Source organism: Ranitomeya variabilis, chromosome 3, assembly GCF_051348905.1.
Source record: "Ranitomeya variabilis isolate aRanVar5 chromosome 3, aRanVar5.hap1, whole genome shotgun sequence".
Taxonomy (NCBI): domain Eukaryota; kingdom Metazoa; phylum Chordata; class Amphibia; order Anura; family Dendrobatidae; genus Ranitomeya; species Ranitomeya variabilis.
This window is the reverse complement of record NC_135234.1, coordinates 777,740,269-777,763,251: the sequence shown is the minus strand read 5'-3', so window position 1 is coordinate 777,763,251 and position 22,983 is coordinate 777,740,269. Positions and strand designations below refer to the sequence as shown.

General features: G+C 46.8%; 1 protein-coding gene across 2 annotated transcripts in view; it reads left to right on the top strand.

Annotated features, from left to right (window-relative positions):
* Positions 1 to 22,983, top strand: part of LOC143817478 (protein sel-1 homolog 3-like) — a 142,270-nt gene that overhangs the window by 75,021 nt on the left and 44,266 nt on the right. For both annotated transcript variants that reach the window (XM_077298918.1, XM_077298919.1), the window contains exon 13: positions 18,138 to 18,278. In XM_077298918.1, the coding sequence (XP_077155033.1) occupies positions 18,138 to 18,278 (141 nt within the window). The remainder of the gene's footprint in view (positions 1 to 18,137; positions 18,279 to 22,983) is intronic.

Sequence of the window (22,983 nt, the reverse complement as noted above, 5' to 3'; positions counted from 1 at the left end):
GGGAGTCGCTATTTAACCTTGCTCCTCTGTCACTTCCATGCCGGTCAACATTGTAATCAGAAGCCTTTCTGTGCATGTTCCTGCTGCTAGACAACTCCCAGCTAAGTTGGACTTTAGTCCTCGTTTGTTTTTGCATTTTGTTCCAGTTCACAGCTGTAGTTTCGTTTCTGTGTCTGGAAAGCTCTTGTGATCTGAAATTGCCACTCTGATGTTATGAGTTAATACTAGAGTCTTAAAGTAATTTCAGGATGGTATTTTGATAGGGTTTTCAGCTGACCATGAAAGTGCCCTTTCTGTCTTCCTGCTATCTAGTAAGCGGACCTCAATTTTGCTAAACCTATTTTCATACTACGTTTGTCATTTCATCTAAAATCACCGCCAATATATGTGGGGGCCTCTGTCTGCCTTTCGGGGAAACTTCTCTAGAGGTGAGCCAGGACTATATTTTCCTCTGCCAGGATTAGTTAGTCCTCCGGCCGGCGCTGGGCGTCTAGGGATAAAAAACGTAGGCAACGCTACCCGGCTACTGTTAGTTGTGCGGCAGGTTTAGTTCATGGTCAGTTTAGTTTCCATCCTTCCAAGAGCTAGTACTCATGTTTGCTGGGCTATGTTCTCTTGCCATTGAGAACCATAACACACTTGTATGGGAGGAGGACATGTTTATGGTCGGACAGCACATACACGGCCGGTAACACTTGTATGGGAGGAGGACATGTTTATGGCCGGACAGCACATACACGGCCGGTAACACTTGTATGGGAGGAGGACATGTTTATGGTCGGGCAGCACATACACGGCCGGTAACACTTGTATGGGAGGAGGACATGTTTATGGTCGGGCAGCACATACACGGCAGGTAACACTTGTATGGGAGGAGGACATGTTTATGGTCGGACAGCACATACACGGCCGGTAACACTTGTATGGGAGGAGGACATGTTTATGGTCGGACAGCACATACACGGCCGGTTACACTTGTATGGGAGGAGGACATGTTTATGGTCGGGCAGCACATACACTGCCGGTAACACTTGTATGGGAGGAGGACATGTTTATGGTCGGACAGCACATACACGGCCGGTAACACTTGTATGGGAGGAGGACATGTTTATGGCCGGACAGCACATACACGGCCGGTAACACTTGTATGGGAGGAGGACATGTTTATGGTCGGGCAGCACATACACGGCCGGTAACACTTGTATGGGAGGAGGACATGTTTATGGTCGGACAGCACATACACGGCCGGTAACACTTGTATGGGAGGAGGACATGTTTATGGCCGGACAGCACATACACGGCCGGTAACACTTGTATGGGAGGAGGACATGTTTATGGTCGGGCAGCACATACACGGCCGGTAACACTTGTATGGGAGGAGGACATGTTTATGGTCGGACAGCACATGCACGGCCGGTAACACTTGTATGGGAGGAGGACATGTTTATGGTCGGGCAGCACATACACGGCCGGTAACACTTGTATGGGAGGAGGACATGTTTATGGCCGGACAGCACATACATTGCCGGTAACACTTGTATGGGAGGAGGACATGTTTATGGTCGGGCAGCACATACACGGCCGGTAACACTTGTATGGGAGGAGGACATGTTTATGGCCGGACAGCACATACACGGCCGGTGACACTTGTATGGGAGGAGGACATGTTTATGGCCGGACAGCACATACACGGCCGGTAACACTTGTATGGGAGGAGGACATGTTTATGGTCGGACAGCACATACACGGCCGGTGACACTTGTATGGGAGGAGGACATGTTTATGGTCGGGCAGCACATACACGGCCGGTAACACTTGTATGGGAGGAGGACATGTTTATGGTCGGACAGCACATACACGGCCGGTAACACTTGTATGGGAGGAGGACATGTTTATGGTCGGACAGCACATACACGGCCGGTGACACTTGTATGGGAGGAGGACATGTTTATGGCCAGACAGCACATACACGGCAGGTAACACTTGTATGGGAGGAGGACATGTTTATTGCTGGACAGCACATACACGGCCGGTAACACTTGTATGGGAGGAGGACATGTTTATGGTCGGGCAGCACATACACGGCCGGTGACACTTGTATGGGAGGAGGACATGTTTATGGCCAGACAGCACATACACGGCAGGTAACACTTGTATGGGAGGAGGACATGTTTATTGCTGGACAGCACATACACGGCCGGTAACACTTGTATGGGAGGAGGACATGTTTATGGTCGGGCAGCACATACACGGCCGGTAACACTTGTATGGGAGGAGGACATGTTTATGGCCGGGCAGCACATACACGGCCGGTAACACTTGTATGGGAGGAGGACATGTTTATGGTCGGACAGCACATACACGGCCGGTGACACTTGTATGGGAGGAGGACATGTTTATGGCTGGACAGCACATACACGGCCGGTGACACTTGTATGGGAGGAGGACATGTTTATGGCTGGACAGCACATACACGGCCGGTGACACTTGTATGGGAGGAGGACATGTTTATGGCCGGACAGCACATACACGGCCGGTAACACTTGTATGGGAGGAGGACATGTTTATGGTCGGACAGCACATACACGGCCGGTGACACTTGTATGGGAGGAGGACATGTTTATGGTCGGGCAGCACATACACGGCCGGTAACACTTGTATGGGAGGAGGACATGTTTATGGTCGGACAGCACATACACGGCCGGTGACACTTGTATGGGAGGAGGACATGTTTATGGTCGGGCAGCACATACACGGCCGGTAATACTTGTATGGGAGGAGGACATGTTTATGGTTGGGCAGCACATACACGGCCGGTAACACTTGTATGAGAGGAGGACATGTTTATGGCCGGACAGCACATACACGGCCGGTAACACTTGTATGGGAGGAGGACATGTTTATGGTCGGACAGCACATACACGGCCGGTGACACTTGTATGGGAGGAGGACATGTTTATGGACGGACAGCACATACACGGCCGGTAACACTTGTATGGGAGGAGGACATGTTTATGGCTGGACAGCACATACACGGCCGGTAACACTTGTATGGGAGGAGGACATGTTTATGGCCAGACAGCACATACACGGCAGGTAACACTTGTATGGGAGGAGGACATGTTTATTGCTGGACAGCACATACACGGCCGGTAACACTTGTATGGGAGGAGGACATGTTTATGGTCGGGCAGCACATACACGGCCGGTAACACTTGTATGGGAGGAGGACATGTTTATGGCCGGGCAGCACATACACGGCCGGTAACACTTGTATGGGAGGAGGACATGTTTATGGTCGGACAGCACATACACGGCCGGTGACACTTGTATGGGAGGAGGACATGTTTATGGTCGGACAGCACATACACGGCCGGTGACACTTGTATGGGAGGAGGACATGTTTATGGCTGGACAGCACATACACGGCCGGTGACACTTGTATGGGAGGAGGACATGTTTATGGCTGGACAGCACATACACGGCCGGTGACACTTGTATGGGAGGAGGACATGTTTATGGCCGGACAGCACATACACGGCCGGTAACACTTGTATGGGAGGAGGACATGTTTATGGTCGGACAGCACATACACGGCCGGTGACACTTGTATGGGAGGAGGACATGTTTATGGTCGGGCAGCACATACACGGCCGGTAACACTTGTATGGGAGGAGGACATGTTTATGGTCGGACAGCACATACACGGCCGGTAATACTTGTATGGGAGGAGGACATGTTTATGGTTGGGCAGCACATACACGGCCGGTGACACTTGTATGGGAGGAGGACATATTTATGGTCGGACAGCACATACACGGCAGGTAACACTTGTATGGGAGGAGGACATGTTTATTGCTGGACAGCACATACACGGCCGGTAACACTTGTATGGGAGGAGGACATGTTTATGGTCGGGCAGCACATACACGGCCGGTAACACTTGTATGGGAGGAGGACATGTTTATGGTCGGGCAGCACATACACGGCAGGTAACACTTGTATGGGAGGAGGACATGTTTATGGTCGGGCAGCACATACACGGCCGGTAATATTTGTATGGGAGGAGGACATGTTTATGGTTGGGCAGCACATACACGGCCGGTGACACTTGTATGGGAGGAGGACATATTTATGGTCGGACAGCACATACACGGCAGGTAACACTTGTATGGGAGGAGGACATGTTTATTGCTGGACAGCACATACACGGCCGGTAACACTTGTATGGGAGGAGGACATGTTTATGGTCGGGCAGCACATACACGGCAGGTAACACTTGTATGGGAGGAGGACATGTTTATGGCCGGACAGCACATACACGGCCGGTGACACTTGTATGGGAGGAGGACATGTTTATGGTCGGGCAGCACATACACGGCCGGTAACACTTGTATGGGAGGAGGACATGTTTATTGCTGGACAGCACATACACGGCCGGTAACACTTGTATGGGAGGAGGACATGTTTATGGTCGGGCAGCACATACACGGCAGGTAACACTTGTATGGGAGGAGGACATGTTTATTGCTGGACAGCACATACACGGCCGGTGACACTTGTATGGGAGGAGGACATATTTATGGTCGGACAGCACATACACGGCCGGTAACACTTGTATGGGAGGAGGACATGTTTATTGCTGGACAGCACATACACGGCCGGTAACACTTGTATGGGAGGAGGATATGTTTATGGTCGGGCAGCACATACACGGCCGGTAACACTTGTATGGGAGGAGGACATGTTTATGGTCGGGCAGCACATACACGGCCGGTAACACTTGTATGGGAGGAGGACATGTTTATGGTCGGACAGCACATACACGGCCGGTAACACTTGTATGGGAGGAGGACATGTTTATTGCTGGACAGCACATACACGGCCGGTAACACTTGTATGGGAGGAGGACATGTTTATGGTCGGGCAGCACATACACGGCCGGTAACACTTGTATGGGAGGAGGACATGTTTATGGTCGGGCAGCACATACACGGCCGGTAACACTTGTATGGGAGGAGGACATGTTTATGGTCGGGCAGCACATACATGGCCGGTAACACTTGTATGGGAGGAGGACATGTTTATGGCCGGACAGCACATACACGGCCGGTGACACTTGTATGGGAGGAGGACATGTTTATGGTCGGGCAGCACATACACGGCCGGTAACACTTGTATGGGAGGAGGACATGTTTATGGTCGGGCAGCACATACACGGCAGGTAACACTTGTATGGGAGGAGGACATGTTTATGGTCGGGCAGCACATACACGGCCGGTAACACTTGTATGGGAGGAGGACATGTTTATGGTCGGGCAGCACATACACGGCCGGTAACACTTGTATGGGAGGAGGACATGTTTATGGTCGGGCAGCACATACACGGCCGGTGACACTTGTATGGGAGGAGGACATGTTTATGGTCGGACAGCACATACACGGCAGGTAACACTTGTATGGGAGGAGGACATGTTTATGGTCGGGCAGCACATACACGGCCGGTAACACTTGTATGGGAGGAGGACATGTTTATGGTCGGGCAGCACATACACGGCCGGTAACACTTGTATGGGAGGAGGACATGTTTATGGTCGGGCAGCACATACACGGCCGGTAACACTTGTATGGGAGGAGGACATGTTTATGGCCGGGCAGCACATACATGGCCGGTAACACTTGTATGGGAGGAGGACATGTTTATGGCCGGGCAGCACATACACGGCCGGTAACACTTGTATGGGAGGAGGACATGTTTATGGCCGGACAGCACATACACGGCCGGTAACACTTGTATGGGAGGAGGACATGTTTATGGTCGGGCAGCACATACACGGCCGGTAACACTTGTATGGGAGGAGGACATGTTTATGGTCAGGCAGCACATACACGGCCGGTGACACTTGTATGGGAGGAGGACATGTTTATGGTCGGGCAGCACATACACGGCAGGTAACACTTGTATGGGAGGAGGACATGTTTATGGTCAGGCAGCACATACACGGCCGGTAACACTTGTATGGGAGGAGGACATGTTTATGGTCGGGCAGCACATACACGGCCGGTAACACTTGTATGGGAGGAGGACGTGTTTATGGTCAGGCAGCACATACACGGCCGGTGACACTTGTATGGGAGGAGGACATGTTTATGGTCGGGCAGCACATACACGGCCGGTAACACTTGTATGGGAGGAGGACATGTTTATGGTCGGGCAGCACATACACGGCCGGTGACACTTGTATGGGAGGAGGACATGTTTATGGTCGGGCAGCACATACACGGCCGGTAACACTTGTATGGGAGGAGGACATGTTTATGGTCGGGCAGCACATACACGGCAGGTAACACTTGTATGGGAGGAGGACATGTTTATGGTCGGGCAGCACATACACGTCAGGTAACACTTGTATGGGAGGAGGACATGTTTATGGTCGGACAGCACATACACGGCCGGTAACACCTGTATGGGAGGAGGACATGTTTATGGTCGGGCAGCACATACACGGCCGGTGACACTTGTATGGGAGGAGGACATGTTTATGGCCGGGCAGCACATACACGGCTGGTAACACTTGTATGGGAGGAGGACATGTTTATGGTCGGGCAGCACATACACGGCCGGTAACACTTGTATGGGAGGAGGACATGTTTATGGCCGGACAGCACATACACGGCCGGTGACACTTGTATGGGAGGAGGACATGTTTATGGTCGGGCAGCACATACACGGCCGGTAACACTTGTATGGGAGGAGGACATGTTTATGGTCGGGCAGCACATACACGGCCGGTGACACTTGTATGGGAGGAGGACATGTTTATGGCCGGGCAGCACATACACGGCTGGTAACACTTGTATGGGAGGAGGACATGTTTATGGTCGGGCAGCACATACACGGCCGGTGACACTTGTATGGGAGGAGGACATGTTTATGGTCGGGCAGCACATACACGGCCGGTAACACTTGTATGGGAGGAGGACATGTTTATGGCCGGGCAGCACATACACGGCCGGTAACACTTGTATGGGAGGAGGACATGTTTATGGTCGGGCAGCACATACACGGCCGGTAACACTTGTATGGGAGGAGGACATGTTTATGGTCGGGCAGCACATACACGGGCGGTAACACTTGTATGGGAGGAGGACATGTTTATGGCCGGACAGCACATACATTGCCGGTAACACTTGTATGGGAGGAGGACATGTTTATGGTCGGGCAGCACATACACGGCCGGTAACACTTGTATGGGAGGAGGACATGTTTATGGCCGGACAGCACATACACGGCCGGTAACACTTGTATGGGAGGAGGACATGTTTATGGTCGGACAGCTCATACACGGCCGGTGACACTTGTATGGGAGGAGGACATGTTTATGGTCGGGCAGCACATACACGGCAGGTAACACTTGTATGGGAGGAGGACATGTTTATGGTCGGGCAGCACATACACGGCCGGTAACACTTGTATGGGAGGAGAACATGTTTATGGCCGGACAGCACATACACGGCCGGTAACACTTGTATGGGAGGAGGACATGTTTATGGTCGGGCAGCACATACACGGCCGGTGACACTTGTATGGGAGGAGGACATGTTTATGGTCGGACAGCACATACACGGCCGGTAACACTTGTATGGGAGGAGGACATGTTTATGGTCGGACAGCACATACACGGCCGGTAACACTTGTATGGGAGGAGGACATGTTTATGGTCGGACAGCTCATACACGGCCGGTGACACTTGTATGGGAGGAGGACATGTTTATGGTCGGGCAGCACATACACGGCCGGTAACACTTGTATGGGAGGAGGACATGTTTATGGTCGGACAGCACATACACGGCCGGTAACACTTGTATGGGAGGAGGACATGTTTATGGCCGGACAGCACATACACGGCCGGTAACACTTGTATGGGAGGAGGACATGTTTATGGTCGGACAGCACATACACGGCCGGTAACACTTGTATGGGAGGAGGACATGTTTATGGTCGGACAGCTCATACACGGCCGGTGACACTTGTATGGGAGGAGGACATGTTTATGGTCGGGCAGCACATACACGGCCGGTAACACTTGTATGGGAGGAGGACATGTTTATGGTCGGACAGCACATACACGGCCGGTAACACTTGTATGGGAGGAGGACATGTTTATGGCCGGACAGCACATACATGGCCGGTAACACTTGTATGGGAGGAGGACTGTTGTGGATTCTGTTTGCGGGCTCCCTCTGGTGGTTACTGCTGGTACTGGGTGACTTTGGTGGGTTGCGGCCTTTGGTTTCCACCTGTCCATCAGAGGCTGGGTGTTTCCTATTTTACCTGGCCTTTCTGTCATTCCCTTGCCGGCTATCAATGTATTCAGATGTGCTCTGTTTGGTTCCTGCCTACCTGCTCCCAGATCTTTCAGGATAAGCTAAGTGCTGATTTTCAGTTGTTTGGTTTTTTGTCCAGCTTGCTTAGAATGTCTCTTTGTTAGCTGGTTGCTCTAGTGGACTGAGGTTCTCCCCATGTGCCATGAGTTGGCACATGGGTTCTTGTAATCTCAGGATGGTTTTTTTTTGATTAGGGTTTTTTGCTGACCGCTCAGTCCCCTTTTGTGTCATTCTGCTTTCTAGTTTTTAGCGGGCCTCTATTTGCTAAAGCTATATACATCATCTCTATGTGTGTGCCTTCCTCTCATTTCCCGTCAATACATGTGGGGGGCAACTATACCTTTGGGGTTAATTCCTCTGGAGGCAAGTGAGGTCTTTGTTTTCTCTGCAGTACTAGTTAGCTCTTAGGCTGGTGCGTGGCGTCTAGAACCAACGTAGGCACGCTCCCTGGCTATCTCTAGTTGCGTTTGTCAGGCGTAGGGCAGCAGTCAGCCCAGGTTCCATCACCCTAGAGCTCGTCCGATATTTTGTATTACTTTGCTTGTCCCTTGCTATCCCTAGCCATTGGGGATTCATGACAGTATAGCCGGCCCACAAAGTGTTAATTGTTTGGGCTGAAGCAGGAGGAAAAGAAGTGTCAAGGGAAATTTTTTATTTTTTTTTTCCCTTCAGAGTTTTGCTGCCTAGCCCTTAATTGCTGTCTAGCTGCTTCTTACCTCCTCTTAACCCTTGAATGGCTCTGATCTTGGCTGTTTATCATGGATGTCCAGAGTTTGGCTTCCAGCCTGAGTAATCTCGCGGCAAAGGTTCAAAATATACAGGATTTCGTTGTTCACACTCCCATGTCTGAACCTAGAATTCCTATTCCAGAGTTTTTTTCTGGAGATAGATCTACCTTCCTGAATTTCAGGAACAATTGTAAATTGTTTCTCTCTTTGAAATCTCGCTCCTCTGGAGACCCTGCTCAACAGGTCAAGATTGTAATATCATTCCTACGGGGCGACCCTCAGAATTGGGCATTTGCATTGGCACCAGGGGATCCTGCGTTGCTCAGTGTGGATGCGTTTTTTCTGGCATTGGGATTGCTCTATGAGGAACCTAACCTAGAGATTCAGGCTGAAAAGGCTTTATTAGCCCTCTCTCAGGGGCATGATGAAGCGGAAATATATTGTCAGAAATTTCGGAAATGGTCGGTGCTTACTCAGTGGAATGAGTGCGCCCTGGCTGCTAACTTCAGAAATGGTCTTTCTGAGGCCATTAAGGATATTATGGTGGGGTTCCCTGCGCCTACAGGTCTGAATGAGTCTATGGCTATGGCCATTCAGATTGATCGGCGTTTACGGGAGCGCAAACCCGTGCACCAGTTGGCGGTGTCTTCTGAACAGGCACCTGAGACTATGCAATGTGATAGAATTCAGTCCAGAAGTGAACGGCAAAATTATAGGCGGAAAAATGGATTGTGTTTTTATTGTGGTGATTCAGCTCATGTTATATCAGCATGCTCTAAACGCACAAAAAGGGTTGATAAATCCTTTGCCATTGATACTCTGCAGTCTAAGTTCATTTTGTCTGTGACTCTGATTTTTTCACTGTCTTCCATTTTTGTTGATGCCTATGTGGATTCGGGCTCTGCCCTGAGTCTTATGGATTGGTCATTTGCTAAACGCTGCGGTTTTAGTCTAGAGCCTCTGGAAGTTCCTATTCCTCTGAAGGGAATTGATTCTACACCATTGGCTATGAATAAACCGCAGTATTGGACACAAGTGACCATGCGCATGACTCCCGTTCATCAGGAGGTGATTCGCTTCCTTGTACTGTATAATTTACATGATGTACTAGTGCTTGGTCTGCCATGGTTACAAACTCATAATCCTGTCCTGGACTGGAAAACAATGTCTGTGCTAAGCTGGGGATGTCACGGGGTTCATAATGATGCACCTCCGATTTCTATCGCTTCATCTACTCCTTCTGAGATCCCTGAGTTTTTGTCTGACTATAGGGATGTTTTTGAGGAGCCTAAGCTCAATTCGCTCCCTCCTCATAGAGAATGTGACTGTGCTATAGAATTGATTCCTGGCAGTAAGTTCCCTAAGGGTCGTTTATTTAATCTGTCACTGCCAGAGCATACTGCTATGCGGAATTATATTAAGGAGTCCTTGGAAAAGGGACATATTCGTCCATCTTCGTCCCCTCTGGGAGCAGGTTTTTTTTTCGTGGCAAAGAAAGATGGTTCCCTGAGGCCTTGTATAGATTATCGCCTTCTGAATAAGATTACAGTCAAATACCAGTATCCATTGCCATTATTTACTGATTTGTTTGCTCGCATTAAGGGGGCTAGGTGGTTCACTAAAATAGATCTTCGTGGTGCGTATAATCTGGTGCGGATAAAACAGGGTGATGAGTGGAAAACCGCATTTAATACGCCTGAGGGCCATTTTGAGTATTTGGTAATGCCTTTTGGACTCTCCAATGCTCCGTCAGTCTTTCAGTCCTTTATGCACAATATTTTCCGTGAATATCTGGATAAGTTTATGATTGTGTATTTGGATGATATTTTGGTGTTTTCTGATGACTGGGAGTCTCATGTTCTACAGGTCAGGAAGGTGTTTCAGGTTCTGCGGGCCAATTCTCTGTTTGTGAAGGGCTCAAAGTGTCTCTTCGGAGTCCAGAAGATTTCTTTTTTGGGGTACATTTTTTCTCCTTCTACTATTGAGATGGATCCCGTTAAGGTTCAGGCTATTTGTGACTGGACACAACCTACATCTGTTAAGAGCCTTCAGAAGTTCTTGGGGTTTGCTAATTTTTATCGTCGGTTCATTGCCAATTTTTCCAGTATTGTTAAACCTTTGACTGATTTGACTAAAAAGGGTGCTGATGTTGCTGATTGGTCTCCTGCGGCCGTGGAGGCCTTTCAGGAACTTAAGCGCCGGTTTTCTTCTGCTCCTGTGTTGTGTCAACCAGATGTTTCACTTCCTTTTCAGGTGGAGGTTGATGCTTCCGAGATTGGAGCGGGGGCGGTTTTGTCACAGAGAAGTTCTAATGGCTTGGTGATGAAGCCATGTGCTTTCTTCTCTAGAAAATTCTCGCCCGCCGAGCGCAATTATGATGTGGGTAATCGGGAGCTTTTGGCCATGAAGTGGGCATTTGAGGAGTGGCGTCATTGGCTTGAGGGTGCTAAACATCGCGTGGTGGTCTTGACTGATCACAAGAATCTCATTTACCTTGAGTCTGCCAGGCGTTTGAATCCTAGACAGGCTCGTTGGTCGTTATTTTTTTCTCGTTTCAATTTCGTGGTTTCATACCTGCCAGGTTCAAAGAATGTGAAGGCAGATGCTCTTTCCAGGAGTTTTGTGCCTGACTCTCCTGGAGACACTGGGCCTGCTGGTATCCTTAGGGATGGGGTAATATTGTCCGCCGTATCCCCAGACTTGCGACGCGCATTGCAGGAGTTTCAGGTGGATAAACCGGATCGATGTCCACCAGAAAGACTGTTTGTTCCGGATGATTGGACCAGTAGAGTCATCTCCGAGGTCCATTCTTCTGTGTTGGCTGGTCATCCTGGAATATTTGGTACAAGAGACTTGGTGGCCAGGTCTTTTTGGTGGCCTTCCTTGTCTAGGGATGTGCGTACCTTTGTGCAGTCTTGTGAAGTGTGTGCTCGAGCTAAGCCTTGCTGTTCACGGGCTAGTGGGTTGTTGTTATCCTTGCCCATCCCGAAGAGGCCTTGGACGCACATTTCCATGGATTTTATTTCTGATCTCCCGGTTTCACAGAAAATGTCCATTATCTGGGTTGTGTGCGACCGCTTTTCTAAGATGGTTCATTTGGTGCCCTTGCCTAAGTTGCCCTCCTCCTCTGAGTTGGTTCCTTTGTTTTTTCAGAACGTGGTTCGTTTGCATGGGATTCCGGAGAATATCGTTTCTGACAGGGGATCCCAGTTTGTGTCTAGATTTTGGCGGACGTTTTGTGCCAAGATGGGCATTGATTTGTCTTTCTCGTCTGCATTCCATCCTCAGACGAATGGCCAGACGGAGCGAACTAATCAGACCTTGGAAACTTATTTGAGGTGTTTTGTTTCTGCTGATCAGGATGACTGGGTTGCTTTTTTGCCACTGGCCGAATTTGCTCTTAATAATCGGGCTAGTTCGGCCACGTTGGTCTCTCCTTTTTTTTGTAATTCGGGGTTTCATCCTCGTTTTTCCTCTGGTCAGGTGGAGTCTTCGGATTGTCCTGGAGTGGACGTGGTGGTGGACAGGCTACATCACATTTGGAATCAGGTGGTGGACAATTTGAAGTTATCTCAGGAGAAGACTCAGCAGTTTGCTAATCGCCGTCGCCGCGTGGGTCCCCGACTTCTTGTTGGGGACTTGGTGTGGTTGTCTTCTCGTTTTGTCCCTATGAAGGTCTCTTCTCCTAAGTTCAAGCCTCGGTTCATCGGTCCTTATAGGATCTCGGAGATTCTTAACCCTGTATCTTTCCGTTTGGATCTCCCAGCATCGTTCGCTATTCATAATGTGTTCCATCGGTCGTTGTTGCGGAGGTATGAGGTGCCTGTTGTTCCTTCGGTCGAGCCTCCTGCTCCGGTGCTGGTGGAGGGAGAATTGGAGTATGTTGTTGAAAAGATCTTGGATTCTCGTGTTTCCAGACGCAAACTCCAGTATTTGGTTAAGTGGAAGGGTTATGGTCAGGAGGACAATTCCTGGGTGGTCGCCTCCGATGTTCATGCGACTGATTTGGTTCACGCCTTCCATAGAGCTCACCCTGATCGCCCTGGGGGTTCTCGTGAGGGTTCGGTGACCCCTCCTCAAGGGGGGGGTACTGTTGTGGATTCTGTTTGCGGGCTCCCTCTGGTGGTTACTGCTGGTACTGGGTGACTTTGGTGGGTTGCGGCCTTTGGTTTCCATCTGTCCATCAGAGGCTGGGTGTTTCCTATTTTACCTGGCCTTTCTGTCATTTCCCTTGCCGGCTATCAATGTGTTCAGATGTGCTCTGTTTGGTTCCTGCCTACCTGCTCCCAGATCTTTCAGGATAAGCTAAGTGCTGATTTTCAGTTGTTTGGTTTTTTTGTCCAGCTTGCTTAGAATGTCTCTTTGTTAGCTGGTTGCTCTAGTGGACTGAGGTTCTCCCCATGTGCCATGAGTTGGCACATGGGTTCTTGTAATCTCAGGATGGGTTTTTTTTGATTAGGGTTTTTTGCTGACCGCTCAGTCCCCTTTTGTGTCATTCTGCTTTCTAGTTTTTAGCGGGCCTCTATTTGCTAAAGCTATATACATCATCTCTATGTGTGTGCCTTCCTCTCATTTCCCGTCAATACATGTGGGGGGCAACTATACCTTTGGGGTTAATTCCTCTGGAGGCAAGTGAGGTCTTTGTTTTCTCTGCAGTACTAGTTAGCTCTTAGGCTGGTGCGTGGCGTCTAGAACCAACGTAGGCACGCTCCCTGGCTATCTCTAGTTGCGTTTGTCAGGCGTAGGGCAGCGGTCAGCCCAGGTTCCATCACCCTAGAGCTCGTCCGATATTTATTATATTTTGCTTATCCTGTGCTATCCCTAGCCATTGGGGATTCATGACAGAGGACATGTTTATGGTCGGACAGCTCATACACGGCCGGTGACACTTGTATGGGAGGAGGACATGTTTATGGTCGGGCAGCACATACACGGCCGGTAACACTTGTATGGGAGGAGGACATGTTTATGGTCGGACAGCACATACACGGCCGGTAACACTTGTATGGGAGGAGGACATGTTTATGGTCGGACAGCACATACACGGCCGGTAACACTTGTATGGGAGGAGGACATGTTTATGGTCGGACAGCACATACACGGCCGGTAACACTTGTATGGGAGGAGGACATGTTTATGGCCGGGCAGCACATACACGGCCGGTAACACTTGTATGGGAGGAGGACATGTTTATGGCCGGGCAGCACATACACGGCCGGTAACACTTGTATGGGAGGAGGACATGTTTATGGTCGGGCAGCACATACACGGCCGGTAACACTTGTATGGGAGGAGGACATGTTTATGGTCGGGCAGCACATACACGGCCGGTAACACTTGTATGGGAGGAGGACATGTTTATGGTCGGACAGCACATACACGGCCGGTAACACTTGTATGGGAGGAGGACATGTTTATGGTCGGACAGCACATACACGGCCGGTAACACTTGTATGGGAGGAGGACATGTTTATGGTCGGACAGCACATACACGGCCGGTAACACTTGTATGGGAGGAGGACATGTTTATGGTCGGGCAGCTCATACACGGCCGGTGACACTTGTATGGGAGGAGGACATGTTTATGGTCGGGCAGCACATACACGGCCGGTAACACTTGTATGGGAGGAGGACATGTTTATGGCCGGACAGCACATACACGGCCGGTAACACTTGTATGGGAGGAGGACATGTTTATGGCCGGACAGCACATACACGGCCGGTAACACTTGTATGGGAGGAGGACATGTTTATGGTTGGGCAGCACATACACGGCCGGTAACACTTGTATGGGAGGAGGACATGTTTATGGTCGGGCAGCACATACACGGCCGGTAACACTTGTATGGGAGGAGGACATGTTTATGGCCGGACAGCACATACACGGCCGGTAACACTTGTATGGGAGGAGGACATGATTATGGTCGGGCAGCACATACACGGCCGGTAACACTTGTATGGGAGGAGGACATGTTTATGGCCGGACAGCACATACACGGCCGGTAACACTTGTATGGGAGGAGGACATGTTTATGGTCGGGCAGCACATACACTGCCGGTAACACTTGTATGGGAGGAGGACATGTTTATGGTCGGGCAGCACATACACTGCCGGTAACACTTGTATGGGAGGAGGACATGTTTATGGTCGGGCAGCACATACACGGCCGGTAACACTTGTATGGGAGGAGGACATGTTTATGGCTGGACAGCACATACACGGCCGGTAACACTTGTATGGGAGGAGGACATGTTTATGGCCGGACAGCACATACACGGCCGGTAACACTTGTATGGGAGGAGGACATGTTTATGGTCGGGCAGCACATACACGGCCGGTAACACTTGTATGGGAGGAGGACATGTTTATGGTCGGGCAGCACATACACGGCCGGTGACACTTGTATGGGAGGAGGACATGTTTATGGTCGGACAGCACATACACGGCCGGTAACACTTGTATGGGAGGAGGACATGTTTATGGTCGGGCAGCACATACACGGCCGGTAACACTTGTATGGGAGGAGGACATGTTTATGGTCGGGCAGCACATACACGGCAGGTAACACTTGTATGGGAGGAGGACATGTTTATGGTCGGGCAGCACATACACGGCCGGTGACACTTGTATGGGAGGAGGACATGTTTATGGTCGGGCAGCACATACACGGCCGGTAACACTTGTATGGGAGGAGGACAAGTTTATGGTCGGGCAGCACATACACGGCTGGTGACACTTGTATGGGAGGAGGACATGTTTATGGTCGGACAGCACATACACGGCCGGTAACACTTGTATGGGAGGAGGACATGTTTATGGTCGGGCAGCACATACACGGCCGGTAACACTTGTATGAGAGGAGGACATGTTTATGGTCGGGCAGCACATACACGGCCGGTAACACTTGTATGGGAGGAGGACATGTTTATGGTCGGGCAGCACATACACGGCCGGTAACACTTGTATGGGAGGAGGACATGTTTATGGCCGGACAGCACATACACAGCCGGTAACACTTGTATGGGAGGAGGACATGTTTATGGCCGGACAGCACATACACAGCCGGTAACACTTGTATGGGAGGAGGACATGTTTATGGACGGACAGCACATACACGGCCGGTAACACTTGTATGGGAGGAGGACATGTTTATGGTCGGGCAGCACATACACGGCCGGTAACACTTGTATGGGAGGAGGACATGTTTATGGTCGGACAGCACATACACGGCAGGTAACACTTGTATGAGAGGAGGACATGTTTATGGTCGGGCAGCACATACACGGCAGGTAACACTTGTATGGGAGGAGGACATGTTTATGGCCGGACAGCACATACACGGCCGGTAACACTTGTATGGGAGGAGGACATGTTTATGGTCGGACAGCACATACACGGCCGGTAACACTTGTATGGGAGGAGGACATGTTTATGGTCGGACAGCACATACACGGCCGGTAACACTTGTATGGGAGGAGGACATGTTTATGGTCGGGCAGCACATACACGGCCGGTGACACTTGTATGGGAGGAGGACATGTTTATGGTCGGGCAGCACATACACGGCCGGTGACACTTGTATGGGAGGAGGACATGTTTATGGTCGGACAGCACATACACGGCCGGTAATACTTGTATGGGAGGAGGACATGTTTATGGTCGGACAGCACATACACGGCAGGTAACACTTGTATGGGAGGAGGACATGTTTATGGTCGGGCAGCACATACACGGCCGGTAACACTTGTATGGGAGGAGGACATGTTTATGGTCGGACAGCACATACACGGCCGGTAATACTTGTATGGGAGGAGGACATGTTTATGGCCGGACAGCACATACACAGCCGGTAACACTTGTATGGGAGGAGGACATGTTTATGGACGGACAGCACATACACGGCCGGTAACACTTGTATGGGAGGAGGACATGTTTATGGTCGGGCAGCACATACACGGCCGGTAACACTTGTATGGGAGGAGGACATGTTTATGGTCGGACAGCACATACACGGCAGGTAACACTTGTATGGGAGGAGGACATGTTTATGGTCGGGCAGCACATACACGGCCGGTAACACTTGTATGGGAGGAGGACATGTTTATGGTCGGACAGCACATACACGGCAGGTAACACTTGTATGAGAGGAGGACATGTTTATGGTCGGGCAGCACATACACGGCAGGTAACACTTGTATGGGAGGAGGACATGTTTATGGCCGGACAGCACATACACGGCCGGTAACACTTGTATGGGAGGAGGACATGTTTATGGTCGGACAGCACATACACGGCCGGTAACACTTGTATGGGAGGAGGACATGTTTATGGTCGGACAGCACATACACGGCCGGTAACACTTGTATGGGAGGAGGACATGTTTATGGTCGGGCAGCACATACACGGCCGGTGACACTTGTATGGGAGGAGGACATGTTTATGGTCGGGCAGCACATACACGGCCGGTGACACTTGTATGGGAGGAGGACATGTTTATGGTCGGACAGCACATACACGGCCGGTAATACTTGTATGGGAGGAGGACATGTTTATGGTCGGACAGCACATACACGGCAGGTAACACTTGTATGGGAGGAGGACATGTTTATGGTCGGGCAGCACATACACGGCAGGTAACACTTGTATGGGAGGAGGACATGTTTATGGTCGGGCAGCACATACACGGCCGGTAACACTTGTATGGGAGGAGGACATGTTTATGGTCGGGCAGCACATACACGGCCGGTAACACTTGTATGGGAGGAGGACATGTTTATGGTCGGGCAGCACATACACGGCCGGTAACACTTGTATGGGAGGAGGACATGTTTATGGTCGGACAGCACATACACGGCCGGTAACACTTGTATGGGAGGAGGACATGTTTATGGTCGGGCAGCACATACACGGCCGGTAACACTTGTATGGGAGGAGGACATGTTTATGGTCGGGCAGCACATACACGGCCGGTGACACTTGTATGGCAGTGCTCACTGACACTCGCTTTTGTATCTCGCCAGCAAGCCGTCAGCCGGATGCTCTTCTGGGGTCAGCAGGGGATCTCCTCCAATCCTGAGGCGGCAGTGAAGTTCTATGAGAAGGGGGCCATGGAGATGAAGAACCCCGTGATGATGTATGACTATGGGGTGGTGTTACTGAGGGTGAGTGCAAGCTCTTCTGTCCGGTTCTTTCCTCTCAATGTCCCAACTATCGTCCTACAGTAAACGGTGGATTACATTATATTGCACCTACATATAATGCCACATCTCAGCTCAGTGCACCGCAACATCACACAATATAATGCCGAAATAACACTGCTCTGTGTACGGACTAAAGGGACCTGTCAGAAGGGGGGGCAGTATTTGTCCTAATTTTATTTTGATGGTACCCCTGAGTTTTCTGTTATTTTTTTTCTAGATCCACCATGCGCTTCCAGAGATCTGAGCCATTTTCGTTAGTGATACTTTTTTTTATCATGGCTCACAAGATCCTCTGGGGCGGGTCTTAAGGCTGTTTTGTATAATTACCTTATAAGCCACACCCTCTTGAAAAGACCACAAAAATTAGCACTTAATATACAGCCAATATCTTTGGCACTGTATGGCGGATTAAAAAAAAAGACAGAAACTTAATAGTCAAGGGAACAGCGGGAATAAAATTCATGCAAAAAACACAACAGCCACCTGGTGACAACGGGTCAGCTATAACATAGACTGCCAAATAACAATGCCATGTAGGTTCTACATAATGCTGATATACATAATAATGACATACATAATGCTGACATACATAATACTGACATACATAATGCTGACATACATAATGCTGACATACATAATGCTGACATACATAATGCTGACATACATAATGCTGACATACATAATACTGACATACATAATGCTGACATACATAATACTGACATACATAATGCTGACATACATAATACTGACATACATAATGCTGACATACATAATACTGACATACATAATGCTGACATACATAATACTGACATACATAATGCTGACATACATAATACTGACATACATAATACTGACATACATAATACTGACATACATAATGCTGACATACATAATACTGACATACATAATACTGACATACATAATACTGACATACATAATGCTGACATACATAATACTGACATACATAATGCTGACATACATAATACTGACATACATAATACTGACATACATAATGCTGACATACATAATGCTGACATACATAATACTGACGTACATAATACTGACGTACATAATACTGACATACATAATACTGACATACATAATACTGACATACATAATACTGACATACATAATACTGACATACATAATGCTGACATACATAATGCTGACATACATAATACTGACATACATAATGCTGACATACATAATACTGACATACATAATGCTGACATACATAATACTGACATACATAATGCTGACATACATAATACTGACATACATAATACTGACATACATAATGCTGACATACATAATGCTGACATACATAATGCTGACATACATAATACTGACATACATAATACTGACATACATAATGCTGACATACATAATACTGACATACATAATGCTGACATACATAATACTGACATACATAATGCTGACATACATAATACTGACATACATAATACTGACATACATAATACTGACATACATAATACTGACATACATAATACTGACATACATAATGCTGACATACATAATGCTGACATACATAATGCTGACATACATAATACTGACATACATAATGCTGACATACATAATACTGACATACATAATGCTGACATACATAATACTGACATACATAATACTGACATACATAATACTGACATACATAATACTGACATACATAATACTGACATACATAATACTGACATACATAATACTGACATACATAATGCTGACATACATAATGCTGACATACATAATACTGACATACATAATGCTGACATACATAATGCTGACATACATAATACTGACATACATAATACTGACATACATAATGCTGACATACATAATACTGACATACATAATACTGACATACATAATGCTGACATACATAATACTGACATACATAATGCTGACATACATAATACTGACATACATAATGCTGACATACATAATGCTGACATACATAATACTGACATACATAATACTGACATACATAATACTGACATACATAATACTGACATACATAATACTGACATACATAATACTGACATACATAATACTGACATACATAATGCTGACATACATAATACTGACATACATAATGCTGACATACATAATACTGACATACATAATGCTGACATACATAATGCTGACATACATAATGCTGACATACATAATGCTGACATACATAATGCTGACATACATAATGCTGACATACATAATACTGACATACATAATGCTGACATACATAATGCTGACATACATAATGCTGACATACATAATACTGACATACATAATGCTGACATACATAATGCTGACATACATAATGCTGACATACATAATGCTGACATACATAATGCTGACATACATAATGCTGACATACATAATACTGACATACATAATGCTGACATACATAATGCTGACATACATAATGCTGACATACATAATACTGACATACATAATGCTGACATACATAATACTGACATACATAATGCTGACATACATAATGCTGACATACATAATGCTGACATACATAATGCTGACATACATAATACTGACATACATAATACTGACATACATAATACTGACATACATAATACTGACATACATAATGCTGACATACATAATACTGACATACATAATGCTGACATACATAATACTGACATACATAATACTGACATACATAATACTGACATACATAATACTGACATACATAATACTGACATACATAATGCTGACATACATAATACTGACATACATAATGCTGACATACATAATACTGACATACATAATGCTGACATACATAATGCTGACATACATAATGCTGACATACATAATGCTGACATACATAATGCTGACATACATAATGCTGACATACATAATACTGACATACATAATGCTGACATACATAATGCTGACATACATAATGCTGACATACATAATACTGACATACATAATACTGACATACATAATACTGACATACATAATACTGACATACATAATACTGACATACATAATGCTGACATACATAATGCTGACATACATAATGCTGACATACATAATACTGACATACATAATACTGACATACATAATACTGACATACATAATGCTGACATACATAATACTGACATACATAATGCTGACATACATAATACTGACATACATAATACTGACATACATAATACTGACATACATAATACTGACATACATAATACTGACATACATAATGCTGACATACATAATACTGACATACATAATGCTGACATACATAATACTGACATACATAATACTGACATACATAATACTGACATACATAATACTGACATACATAATACTGACATACATAATGCTGACATACATAATACTGACATACATAATGCTGACATACATAATACTGACATACATAATGCTGACATACATAATGCTGACATACATAATGCTGACATACATAATGCTGACATACATAATGCTGACATACATAATACTGACATACATAATGCTGACATACATAATGCTGACATACATAATGCTGACATACATAATACTGACATACATAATACTGACATACATAATACTGACATACATAATACTGACATACATAATACTGACATACATAATGCTGACATACATAATGCTGACATACATAATGCTGACATACATAATGCTGACATACATAATACTGACATACATAATACTGACATACATAATACTGACATACATAATGCTGACATACATAATGCTGACATACATAATACTGACATACATAATGCTGACATACATAATACTGACATACATAATACTGACATACATAATGCTGACATACATAATGCTGACATACATAATACTGACATACATAATACTGACATACATAATGCTGACATACATAATACTGACATACATAATACTGACATACATAATACTGACATACATAATGCTGACATACATAATGCTGACATACATAATGCTGACATACATAATACTGACATACATAATACTGACATACATAATGCTGACATACATAATGCTGACATACATAATACTGACATACATAATGCTGACATACATAATACTGACATACATAATGCTGACATACATAATACTGACATACATAATGCTGACATACATAATACTGACATACATAATGCTGACATACATAATACTGACATACATAATACTGACATACATAATGCTGACATACATAATACTGACATACATAATGCTGACATACATAATACTGACATACATAATACTGACATACATAATACTGACATACATAATACTGACATACATAATGCTGACATACATAATACTGACATACATAATGCTGACATACATAATACTGACATACATAATGCTGACATACATAATACTGACATACAGTGCCCAAATGGCACCACAGTGTCATCTAGAAAGTATCACTATACAGTGACACACAGCAGTGCCATCAATAAGAGGCCATATATTAGTGACACACAGCAGTGCCATCAATAAGAGGCCATATATTAGTGACACACAGCAGAGCCATCAATAAGAGGCCATATATTAGTGACACACAGCAGTGCCATCAATAAGAGGCCATATATTAGTGACACACAGCAGAGCCATCAATAAGAGGCCATATATTAGTGACACACGGCAGAGCCATCAATAAGAGGCCATA